Source organism: Drosophila busckii, chromosome X (genome assembly GCF_011750605.1).
Source record: "Drosophila busckii strain San Diego stock center, stock number 13000-0081.31 chromosome X, ASM1175060v1, whole genome shotgun sequence".
Taxonomy (NCBI): domain Eukaryota; kingdom Metazoa; phylum Arthropoda; class Insecta; order Diptera; family Drosophilidae; genus Drosophila; species Drosophila busckii.
Window position 1 is genome coordinate 22,459,325 of NC_046608.1, and position 13,440 is coordinate 22,472,764.

At 36.5% G+C, this 13,440-nt stretch overlaps 2 protein-coding genes across 2 annotated transcripts; one reads left to right on the forward strand and one right to left on the reverse strand.

Moving 5' to 3' along the window:
- Nucleotides 1-10,690: 10,690 nt before the first annotated feature.
- LOC108605176 (zinc finger protein 12) lies at nucleotides 10,691-12,447 on the forward strand. The gene is made up of 2 exons (XM_017994764.1): nucleotides 10,691-11,674; nucleotides 11,738-12,447. Exon 1 carries the CDS (start codon nucleotides 10,715-10,717, stop codon nucleotides 11,495-11,497), a length of 783 nt encoding a protein of 260 aa, XP_017850253.1. The 5' UTR covers nucleotides 10,691-10,714; the 3' UTR covers nucleotides 11,498-11,674; nucleotides 11,738-12,447.
- Nucleotides 12,448-12,545: 98 nt separating this feature from the next.
- LOC108605189 (NADH dehydrogenase [ubiquinone] 1 alpha subcomplex subunit 13) lies at nucleotides 12,546-13,432 on the reverse strand. The gene is made up of 4 exons (XM_017994780.1): nucleotides 13,327-13,432; nucleotides 13,153-13,266; nucleotides 12,877-13,097; nucleotides 12,546-12,805 (listed from the first exon to the last, which is right to left on the reverse strand). The coding sequence occupies exons 2-4, from the start codon at nucleotides 13,256-13,258 to the stop codon at nucleotides 12,668-12,670; spliced, it is 465 nt and encodes a 154-aa protein (XP_017850269.1). The 5' UTR covers nucleotides 13,259-13,266; nucleotides 13,327-13,432; the 3' UTR covers nucleotides 12,546-12,667.
- Between the last annotated feature and the right edge of the window lie 8 nt (nucleotides 13,433-13,440).

Genomic DNA, 13,440 nt, shown 5'->3' on the forward strand with positions numbered 1-13,440 from the left:
CTGCTGCTGCTGACAGCCAAAAATAGCTAAATAAAGCTAACAAAATGCTCAATAAAATAAACTGCATAATTTGTTATGCACATTTGTTAACTAAATTGTGCAACACTGCGTATGTGCAATATTTAAATAATTAAGCACACAATTAAGCTAAATAAAGCTATATAAAGCTAGCAAAAAACTAAACTGCATAATTTGTTATGCACTTTTGCTTACTAAAATTGTACAACACTGCGTATGTGCAATATTTGCATAATTAAGCATACGCAGCGTATGCAGTTTAGGTATTTTTTTTTACAAAATTATGGCATTTTATTGCTATTATAAACAACTTTTGTTAATATTCTTGCAATTCGTAGCAGTTTTCCAATTCATTTTTAACTAACAAACATTTTTATTTTTTCTTTTTTACTTTTAGCTATATTTTTTATTATTTACTACATTATACATGTATATTTATTTTTTTATTATATCTTAAGCTACAAAAAAAATAGCTAAATTTATCTACACTAGAGCATAAAGTCAGGCACGCGCCTCTCTCTTTCTCTCTCTCTCTCTCTGGCGCTCAGCATCAGCTGCCACCGCTGCGATCTGTTATCAATTAGCCAACTTAAGAGCGAGAGAGAGAGAGAATATATGAAAGTTGTTATACTCTGGCAAACATAATAATTTGTTGTTGTTTATTTAAAGAGCATCAGCAGTTCGTTTTGTTTGCTGCTTGGGGCTTTGGGGGGGGGGCGTTTTTCTTAAATTTTTGCAACGATCGTGACTTGCCTTGAAATCGGCTTTTGGCGCTAGTCACACAACCTATAAAAAAGTGAAATTACGCATACGCAGGCGAAGCCAAACAAAAAGCAATCAATAAACATTGATAGACAATCAAACAGTTAGGCAGAGCAAACAATAAGATAAACTTCAACCTTTTTGCCGTTGTTTGGCCTAATTTACGATTTTGATTTGTTCTTCAAAAAATGTAATTTATGCTGAATTTTACAACTGTAAACAATTTTGCAATAATACAGACGGAGCTAAGCAAATTAGAAATTCAAGCAACGAAAAAATTTATTGTGCACCCAATTAGAACCGGCTTGGGATTAGCCCAAAGTTGCCCAAAGTAGGTGAAAAACGTTAACAGAATGGGAACCCGTCGGTTGGCATCAATTGCAAATTGGAGCAGCAAGCAATGCGGTTAGACCAGTGACCAGTAAAGACGATTGGGAGAATTCAGTACGAACTTGAGTATTTGGCACACATGCAACCGCCGACTGATAATGTTGCTAAATAAAGTGCATGACAAACATATGCAAAAGCAACACAAAGACAACAACAACAGGAAAACTCGCGCGCGCTTTTAACTTGACCAATATTCGCGAATTGTTAGTGAGCTGGGGGGTTGAGGCTGAGAGGGGGAGCAGCAACAACCAGTTGGCGTGCTAACCAGTTTAGATAACAGTTGGGAGAGTGCAAGAGAAAGAGCGAAAGAGAGAGAGAGAGCGCGCGCGCGTCTGCAGGCGATCGCGAAATAAAACAAAACAAATATAAAAACACAAACGAAACGTCCAGCTGTGGAATTTATGGAATTTCGTTATGCATGTAACTGTAGCTGTGTGCGTGTGTGTGTGTGTGTGTTATGCTTTCTAACTGCGATGATCGCTAGGCTAACAAACATTCAAAAATACAATACAACTCATAGTTGCAGTTAAATTAAATATTACTACACTGCATAATTTTTGTATTAAACACAAGCATTTCATGTTTATATTTAATGTGCGTGTGTGTGTGTTAACATTAGTGTCTTACCAAATTTGTTATAAAACAAATTGAATGCGACATAGACAACTTTTGCTTTTTTGAACAAAACCACATTTTGGTTTTCAAAGTGTCGAAACAAGAGTCATAAAATTCTTGTTTTCAATATTAACCACCACTTTATTTAATATGCACAAATTAAATAATTTTAGATAGAGTCAACAGTATAAATAAATGTTATAATTAGCACAAATTTTAATTTATTGTTAGTCTTTCAAATTAACTTTCAATATATATTGATATATTATATAAATGAATATATAATGGTTGTTTTTTATATAGTTTGTCTATTAGAAAATACTTTAAAAACACATTGGGTATGTTTAACTCCAATCATATAAAGTATTATACAAATTTAAAACAAAACATACATTTTTAAATATTTTTATTTATTTAAATATTTTTTGTAATCATGTCAACTAAAATAAATAAATTAAATTTAAGCTTTCATTAATAATTTCATTCAATTTAATAAAATTATTTTAAATTAAATGTTATTGTTAGTCTTTAAAATTAAAATATAAATATTTTCAAATATTACTTTACTTTATATGTTGTACATTTATTTTATGGAAAAGTTAAAGTAAGATGTGCCTTTACTTAATTTTTATATAAGTATTATACATTTTATTTATATTAGCGTTATTTGAAATATTTATTTAATTAATTTTAAAGACAATAAATTAAAATTTGTGCTATTATAACATTTATGCATTTCTTGTTATATATAAAATTAATTAAAGCACATTACCTTTAATTCATTAATATTTATTTATATTAAAAGTGTTAAACCAAACTCAACAATCTAACTAAATAATTTTGATAATTGCACATTTACTTTAATTAATTTTATATATAATTTATTTATATTAAAAGTGTTAAACCAAACTCAATAATGTAATTAAATAATTTTTATAATTACCAACAATTTTAATTGTTTTTTTTTTATAAATTTTATGTACACAAATTCACAAATTGTCGCAGCTCAAGCGCTTAAGATAAATTTTTTAGCAATTGCAGCTTCTAGTTTTAAATGCAACATTTGTTGTTGTTGTTGTTGTTGTTGTTGTTGCACACGTACAAACATATGTATGAACACATAATAAACATGACATAAGCTACAGCTACAGGCACAATAAAAAAAAAAAAAACAGCAACAAATCGTTAAAGTTGTCATAAACAAACGAAGAGAACACAAACTGCGAAAAACGCTGCACGAGCTAAAAAAAAAACTATAAAAACAAAAACAACAAAAACAATTGTTTTTGGTTTTTTGCTTTTTCAGAGTTTGCTGGACACAGTTCAATGATCATGACACGTTCTCATGTGGCAGCAACGAAAATTAAACAATTTTTTTTATATATACAAACAGTTCACATACATATATACACAGCATAGGGCAGAGCATATGGCAATGACGTCATTGCAGGTGCGGTCAGCAATAACATCATGCATTCAATTTAATGAAATCAATTGGTAGCGAAAGAGAGAGAGAGAGAGCGAGTCATTGTAATTTCTATGGAATTGTTGCACTGTAAAAAATGCAATTGCAGCCAGAATTGAGTGAGGCGCATATAATTTGCAATTTTTTGCGCTGTGTAGCCAGAGAATTATTCATAATATAATTATATATATAGGCGCTTAGTCACTTTTTGCTTTTTGTTTATAATTAAAACACAGACGCACACACACAGATACAAAGATACAAACTAATAGTTTGGTTATTAACTTTTGACACAAACTTTTAGAACAAACAATTTTAGATTAGTATTGTTTATAACGTGTGCGCGCTCAGCAACGGTTAAATAACTTTTGAGCACGCTTCATTATTAATAATGCGCTATATATGAAACAAGCGAGCACAAACTGAAACAGCGACAACAACAACAAAAATAGCGTAAGAACCCAAGACAAGTGGCGAAAAGCAAAAAAAAACACACAAGCAAAAATGAAAACGAAACTATGTATATATATATATATATATAGGCTGGGTTTGGGCCTATAGAGAATTGAATGTGGCGTTGTAACGTGACTTAACGACGCGCTCGACTGTCCATGTGTGCGTGTGTGTGCGTGTGGTGACAAGTTATACGTCACCCACAACAGCAAAAGCAATAACAACAACAACTAAAGCTTACAATGCTGACGCTTTAAGCTAACCACAAAGCCCACATAATACTCTCACTCTCTCTCTGCCACCCCTATGCAGCCACGCCCACACAACTGTCATTGGCATGGGCGTTAAAAACTCATTTGCATAGCTGCAAGCAGCAGTCGTCGCTTAGATACATTTGTATCTGCAATCTTTCAAAACGTGCGCCATGAATGAAGCCAACAGCCAACAGCCAACAGCTGTCAGTAAGCATTAAAATTATGTTAACATTGATTAACAATTACGCGTAATTATTATAATAATTACAATAGAAGGCCTACGAAGCGTTGGAAAGTGTTAAAGCAGAATGAAAGTTGAAGTAGCCACCAAACAGCTGAAAGAAAGTCTCGCTGGACAATAGAAAAAATTTTAATAAACATAACATACATGTACGCTATGCTTGTGTGTGTGTCTATTTTTTAATAACTGGCCGACACGACAGCTGCATAATGAAAATGAAAACTCTACAAAAACAAAAAAAAAAGCAAAAGTGCTGCTCAAGTGCAAATTGTAGCGTTTGCAGTTATGAGAGTGAAAAGCATAAACAATCAAACATAACAAAAGTGTAGCTTGATGAATGAATAAAGCGACAAGTGCCAAAGCAACACACAGTTTTATATATATATATATTATATATGAACGTGACCAACAGCGCTTTAACTTTGGCTTTAACAATTAAATTATGCTATGACACTATTTGCAATTTTTTTTTATTAAAAAGCGCTTGCTAAATGCATTAAATAATTAGTTAAATGTGCTGTAACATATGTTAAAAAATTGCAATAACTAACTAACTAACTATATTCATTTTAAATACTTTTGGGCAATAGTTAAATTTATTTAATTATTATATAATTTTTTATTTAAAGCAGTAACAAATGCTTGTTAATTCATTTTAAATACTAGTGCAATAGTGAAATTTATATATATATATTTTTATTAATTTACAATATCTTTTTCAATTCAATAATAGTCAACATAAAATAAATCGCAAGCTTTAATTTGCACTAAATAATAATTTCAATTCTAACTAACTATATATTTGTTTAATTCAATTTTAAATACTTTTGGGCAATAGTCGATTGATATATACATATGTATATTACTATTTTTTATAATTAAAATGCCTTTTGTCAACATTTTATTTAAATTTATTTAATTTTAATTTTTATTATTTTATTGTTATTTTTATTTTTATGTTTTAGATTTTATTTAATTTTATATTTATTTATTCACTGACATAAAATAAATCGCAAGCTTTAATTTGCACTAAATAATAATTTGGTTTAATTCATTTTAAATACTTCTGCAGCAGTTAAATTTATATATATATACATATATATATTTATATTAATTTTAAATGCCTTTTTGTCAACAGTTTTATTTATATTTATTTATTTTTATATTTTATTTTTATTTATATTCCACTGTGCATTAAATAAATCGCACTACATAATAAATGCAATTCGCCTAATCCGCCAGCCTAAGCCGCTTAGCCTTTAATCTAGTTAAACAAGTTGTACTCACTGCCCTATTGCATTTCATTCACACACACACACGCACACAGACGCAAAGAGCAATTAGGCAAACATGTCATTATGCCGTTATGCCCATTGACAAAGTGCGCTTCAACTAAAGCACACACATATATACTATATATATGATTTATTAGATAACTATGCATGACACACACACAATGAAACGTTTAAAAAAAAAGCAGCAGCAGAGACACAAATTCCAACGCTGTCGACAGTTGGGACAGACAGACAGACACTCATACTATGAATAGTAAATGAATACATGTATCTATTATATGAATGAATGTGTCAACATGTCGAAAATATTGATAAACGTAGAATAGTTAGTATAACAATATAGCATATTGTGCTTAACAAATGGACTTGCTCTCTCTCTCTCTCTCTCTCTCTCTCTCTCTCTGTCTATTGTTGTTGTTATTTTGTTGCATTAGAAAGTGCAAGCATTAGAAAGTGTTTAAAAAAGAATTAAACAGCAACTCACACATTTATTTGAATAACTTTTTGTTTGTCAGTACAAAACTAACTGTTAAGCATGGCCATGCAATTACATATGCATATTTAGTTAGTCACTTAGATTAGATTAGCAGCTATCAGCTAATAGCTTGTAACTTTCCTTTCGTTCTTTATCTCTATTTTTTAAACAATTTGCACAAGTGCAGCGGCTAATTGTCAATTGCACTTCCAGACCATTGACTAAATTGTATGCATATATTATATATATATATATAACTGCTCATTCAACTGTATTTTGTAGCTGGCGCTGGCCGCTTAATCAAATTGTTTAATTGAGTGCACTACGTTGGCCTTAAGCATTTTTTTTTCTTTTCGTTGTTCAATAAACAGGCCCAAAATTATAGTTTATATATATCAATATCAGCCAAGCGAACTCATTTGCTTGATAATGTCATTTATCGAGTGGCATATCCTGTAGCTTTATTTATAACAAAGCAACAAGCGTTAACATTTTTAATCAAACTTAAACTTACGCCACATGCTTTTTTTTTATATCTATATATAGTACGTTTTTATCATTTATATCAGCGCTTATCAGCATAATCAACAGCGTTTTTTTTTTTGTTTTTATCAATCAACAGCTACAGCAGCTGTCAAGGTCACGCAAAGTTCACACGGCTTGACATTTAGCAATTTGTTGTTGGAACTTTATGCTCAATTAAAATAGTTTCATATTGCAATAGCTATGTGTGTTTAATTTCAAGATTAATCAAGCAATTAATGTGCTGACTGTATGTGTGTCTATGTGTGTGTGTGTGTACGTACGTATGCTGATTGCTCCATTGTCTTCGTAGTAAAGTGTAGTTGGGGAATTGGCGGCGGCATCGTCAGCACTCGCTGCTCGATTGAAGGGACGTGGCTTGCGATTTTTAAAGCGCAAACGCAGCTCGGTATTCAAAACGCGCATTGCGCACGCCGCTTAATTTATATAACTGTATATATTGCACAATAACAAACAAATAGAACAATTTGTAAACAACAAAAAAAGACACGAAAATTTAGCTACACATTGTAGGCAGCTAAACTACGCAAATGTGATATCAACACATACACACGCGTAATAGTAGTAGTAGTAGTAGTAATAATAATAGTAAGTCATAAACAATAGTTGAGGCTCGAAGAGTTAAAGCGCGCGCGCGCCCCACCGTTTGTATGAAAATATCGTATGCGACTGAACTGACTTTGACCGACTGAGACTTTCTGTCTAAACTGCGGCGGCGCCCGCTCCAAAGCTGCGGCAGTGGCAGCGGCAGCGATGAGCGCTGAGCGCGTCAATTTACACACACACACGCGCGCACACACACGCCAAGCGTACAATCTAATCGGCCGTTTGGCTAGGTGGTCGCGCTCCCACAATAGCACAGTGGTGTGCAATGCAATTTTATTTTATTCAATTTCGCATTTTATTATTATTGTTATAATAATTAATTGCATTTAAGCAATTTATTTATTTTGCGCAATTTGCACCACTTTTGCCCCACTGTAATTGCATAGCACACACATGTCCAAATGTTTGCACTTTCAATTACGTTTTGGCTCGTCACAGCATTTTGCTGAAGTGAGAGCGACTCTCTCTCTCGCCCTACGTACTTTACTTTATTGCGTGCCTAAGTTTCTCGCTCTCTCTCTCTCCGCTTGCTGCGCTGTCTGTCTGCTCTGCTCTGCTCATTTTGCTGCTGCGCTTCATTCATTTTGCACTGTAATGCATTTGCTGCTTATCAAATCTAAAATAAGCTGCTGCAAATGTAACTGTTAGCTTGTCTGTGTCTGTGTGTGTTTGTGTGTATGCGTCTTGAGACTTTGCACTCGCACACAGCTAAAGAAGAAAAAAACAACAAGCAAGCAGTAAACGCTTTGGCCAAAAAGCTCACGCAAAGCTTATTAGCTAGTAGGGAAAAAGAAAGAAGAAGCAGCTTTATTTTATTTACTGCTCAATTAGCCCAAAGCCGGCAGTTAATGCCAATCAGTTTGCATAAAAATAACAAATTGATGTGCTGCTGCTATTAATAGTTACACCCACCCACGCAAATACAAACACACACACACACATGCATATTGCAGAGCTCGAGCTGTATGCGTGGGCGACTATGACGTTCACAGGAAGTGGATGTGGAAGTGAAGAACGAACTGCAGTTTCCCAGGAATCAGAGAAATGCTGCTGCTGTCACAGGTCGTGGGAGTTTGCAGTCAAAGAGCGAGAGAGCAAGCTGTAGAGCGAGATAGAGCTGCTCTAGAGCAAGAGCCAAATATCAAATGCCTGCTGGCGGGATAATGGGCGGCTGGGCCAAACGTATAGTATATACACACACACACACACATACATGCGTGCGTGCGCTATGCATGGGCGGCTGTTAGCTCTAGCCAGCTCACACACACACACTCATACATACGCACGAGCAGGGCAAAAATTTTGTGTTACTTCACTTTTAATACTTTCCCGATGCGCATGCACTAAAAATAGACTTGTTGATAAACCAACGCATCATATTATGTATGTATGTATGCATGCAGCTCTGTGTATGCGTGTGTGTGTGTGTGTGCGAGAGTGAGTGTAGGTGTAGGTGTATATGCGCCTCTGCCTGTGCCTGGGCTCGAGCCAAGTTGCCGTTGCCAGTGCGTGGGCGGTAATTAAGAAACAGGATTTTTGATTTCTGTGACGCTATAACTGCAAATGTCCCATTGTGAATCACACACACCAGCACACACGTATATACACACTTTTGTGCATAAATTGTTGCTCAAGGAGCTGGCAGAGCGCCTTCTGCAGCATGCACCAGGCATACATACATATAAAAATTTCTGTCTGTGTGTTTGTGTGTGTGTAGCATCTCTGCACTGCAGGTGTTGAAAAGGCGCAAGCCAAAATGCTAATATGAATTTTCTCAAAATTTTAGTTGCTTACCCATTTTATGCAGAACATTCATTTTAGTTTCCTTGTAGTTAGAATTGTAATTTGTGTCTGTTGTTGTTGCTCAGGCTGCTGCTGCTGCGGCAGGCCGCACACCGAAACTATACACATACGCGCGCACATTCACATATACACATACGCGGATTTACAAACACACACACGCACGCACACCCGCAAAGCAGGGAGCGCTCCGCTCAGCTTGCGTTCTTTTTTTTTTTTTTAATATTTCTTTTATTTTACGTTCACGTTGGCGTAGTCACATTATCACATTGCGCAAGTTTCTTGCGTAGCTGTGCTGCTTGACATTAGCATTGCAATGCAATCAGCTTAATTCAATTTCATTTAATAAATAAAAAAAATAATAACACAAACACAGTTTGCTGCAGCATAACGTTGAATACAGTTTGACAAGCGTCAGCACTTTGCGGTTGGCAGTTTGATGACTACTACTCTATACCGGTTAACCGCTAATGTTGTACTTAGCATAAGACTGTTAAGCTGTTAACCGCTAAGGTAACGGTTACGCACTAGTGGCTACCGAACAGTCAGCTTTTAACATTTTCTGCTGTGTTTTTAACATTTAATAGTGTTAACAGCGAGTCCACATCGAGATTAAAAATTAGGCACTTAAATTAATACGCACTTTTAAACATATAAATGAAACCTATCGGAACAATTTTCCAAGCTATACAAATAATATAAATACAATTGCCTAATTTTGTACATGTACGTATAAAAAACACAAAATTAAGCAACAAAAAATGTCTGTAAATTAAAATACGCGCGCTGTATTAACATGCGTAGGGTTGACCTGCTCCTACACTTGCAACAGCCCTCGGCGTTGCCAGAGAAGATGTTATGGATAAAATGCCATATTTTATTTTTATTGCATTTACATATGTGTTTAACATAAGCTAAAATTTGTAATTAACTCAGAAATAATTTATGTAAGCGATTGAACTAGAAAATTGTAAGTACAACGTAACGTAAAATTCTTAGCGTAACGCAAATTCATCTTACGTAATCGCAGCCACCTTCACGTTGCTACACAAAATACTGCAAAAAGACTGCATTTGCAGCCAATGTGACCATTGTTTGACGATGTTGCCACAATTGACGAAAAATTGTGATAAAGTTGAAGAATTAAACTTGGTGGCAAGAAAGTCGCGAAAGAGTGTTGACTATTGTAAGAAAAAGTAGATTTTTGAACGCGCCAAAAGCAATTTACATACTCCCACATTGTTTACAAACAAATAAAATAAATTAAATACGCAACTAAAGCGAAACAGACATCACGCATACCAACAAGGGCAAATTTGCTGGAAGAGGGGCGCTGACGCTACGCCACGCCGCGTACCAAAAAAAAAGGTATCATAGTAGCATTTGTCTAGCTTGTCAATAAATTGCAACTCATTATTTCAACAAACGACTCTTTTGCCTCATAGCACTATGAACTCCAAGCGCATGAAATACATAACTCTCTCCAGCCCCGCGGCGGCACCTAACAAAGAGGAAATTGTCATCATACAGCACGAGGGCGAATTTGTAGAGGCCACTACACAGTACACTTATGCGTATACCCCCACAAACGAGAATGAGGATGATGATGATACGGAGACAGCTGTGATTACACTCAGCGATAGCGATCATGAGGCGCTGGCCAATGCGCAGGAGGTGATCATTGATGAGAATGGACACGCTGTAACGCTGCAGCAGGCGGGAGAGAATAGCACTGTGGAGGAGATTGAGACCATTGAGCAAGCCGATGGGCATACCATATTGCATATTGTGCCATCTATGGGCGATGATGATGACGAGGATGAGCAGGAGGAAGATAATGATGAAGAGCTTGATGAAGATGACATAGTGGGCTTGGAGCAGGAAGATGGCGAGCAAGTTGATGAAGATGACGAAGATGACATGGGTCCCATCATTTTCGAGGGCACCATTGATCACAGCCCCGACTCTGATTCACAGTCGCGCAACAAGACCTTCTATTGCCCCAATTGCGGCAACTGTTACAGCGCCGCCGGCTCTTTGAAGCTGCATATGCGCGCTTGTCTGCGGCAGCGCAACGAAGTGTCTGCCGAGGAGCGCAAGTGCAAGGTGTGCAGCAAAATCTTCAACTCGGTGGCATATCTGAAGGAGCACATGATGCGTCATACTGGCGAGCAGCCCTATCGCTGCACTCGCTGCTATCGTAAATTTGTGGACGAACACAAGTACAAGACACACATGGAGGCGCACAAGCATCAGGACAAGCTCGAGGCTGAGGCTGAGGCTTTGGCCGCTCAGCATGGCGGCAAAAAAGTGGTGGTCAAGGAGTTCAACTGTTCGTTCTGCGCCCAAAGCTTCACGGTGGTCTTCGATGTGGGCCAAGTGAAGCGTCGCTACGCCTGCGATGCCTGTCGTGACAAGTACTCCAATGCGGAGGCATTGCGTCAACACAAGCAGCAGGTGGAAGAGAAGCGTGAGTTTAGTTGCGAACGCTGCGGCCGCAAGTTTGTCTTCGAAGGATTTCTGCAGCGCCATCTGCCCACTTGTGATGGCAGCATCAAGCGTCGTCGCGACATGAAGTAAAACTCCAAGCGATGCCCACGAGCAAGTGCAGCAGAGTCATTATCCATGCGTTTCATTGTTATCAATCAACAGCAACAGCAGCAGCAACAGTCTGAAGAGCAGTTAGACACAAGTTTTTTTTTCATACATACACACATACACATATACATAAACACAAACAGCTAATTGGTGGCAGAGGTGGGTTACATTGCTAATTATACACCCAGAGTTGTTAATTACTACTTTGGCTTTATATTTTAGACTCAACTCTCTTTGCCAACAACTTAAACAGACGAAGGCGGCGTCAGCAAACAGCTCAGGAGGTCACATAACGCTTCCTTAACACTATATCGCTTAAATTTTAATCTTCGCATGTTTTCCAAATAATCTGCTGACGTCCTGCCACCCACACACACACACACACACACTTGATATAGCATCCCCAGTTGGGCTTTTGCTGCCAAGCCTCAAGTCTCTTCTTCATTCGAAGCTGAGCTTTACACACACACACACATACAATTATACACACATACTATATCTTATCTTATAATCTTTTCTTCGATTTTTTTTAATGAACACATAGCTGTAATTATTAGTATATTTGTTATTGAAGTGTCGCGACATATTAGTTTTGTCATCAGGATAACTTTTCATTTCTTTTAATTAAATTTTTTTTTTTTGTAATTTTGGCTTTGCTCTGTGGCGTTTTGGATTAATGATGTATAGTGTACGTACATTTTTTAAATAATTATTATACCTAAACGCATATACTACATACGATTATTATAAATCTTAGCAACGCCGCTTAATTTGCAATACTTTAAGAAATCCATCATTAATGTGAAAATTCAATAAAGAAAGAGTAACAAGAAAAGCCAAAAAAACCAAAATCGATATTCAATATTAATATGAGCCTCGCTCGGACTAGATATGCGACCACAATTATATAGACAAAACTATCAAATGCTTTATATAACCTTCTCTTTCGATAATCTCTCTGATAAAATCTTTGATAGCATAATTAGAGCTTTAAAAGCTTTGCTCGTGTGGGAAATTCAAACAACCTTAATTTCTATTTCTTTCTCATTTCAACCGATGCTGTTATTCATTTAAAATGAGCGCTTAGGCAAATCTACAAACAAAAAATTAGGTTTTCACAATTATGCATTAACTAATTCAAAGCCAAAACTTTTATGACCAGAGCTTCAGATTGGCACGCTTAGCATACGATTTGTAGTCTGAGTGGGCATAGAACTCCTTGAAAATAGGCGTGACTAGCGTATCCTCGGGCAAAGTCTTGTACACGGGCTCGCCGTACCAGGTGCCCACCTAAAAAGAAACAGCAACAGCGAATGCATAAATTATAAACAATCATAACGTTAGCAGTAAATAGACAGTACCTCCCAGCCGGGCACGTTCTTCATGAGCTCAGCTTCCTCATCACGATTGCGACGCAGTTGGCGTAGAAATTCACGATCACGCTCAGCAATTAAGATGGGGAAGATCACATTCTGTGCGGAACGCATTTCAATTTCGTCGCGTTTTATTTTCTTAGCTGTGAGATAATAGACGCCCAGACCAGCAGCAGTAATTGCCACATAGGCTCCAATCATGCCAAAGCCTGCAACACGCAATCGATTAGTATACTGGTTAGCTCTTCTTATATATGGTCTAACCTGTGAAATAACTCTTGGGAGGCACACGGGCAAAGGGAATCTTCTTGTAGCCACCGGGTGGTGGCAGGTCCTGCTTTGGGGGCACATGCGGCACGGCCGTCGCCATGTTGGCTGCTGCAATGTCAAGTTTATTATACTCAGCGTATTGTATGCAGTTTATATTGACACACTTACGCTTTGTTAATATTGTTTAAAGGAGAAAAGGTTTGCCAATCCAAAATTTCTGGACGCCTTTTGCATAACACGCAGCGCAGTGTGACCAGCTCTCGATTATGCACCAAAAAAATA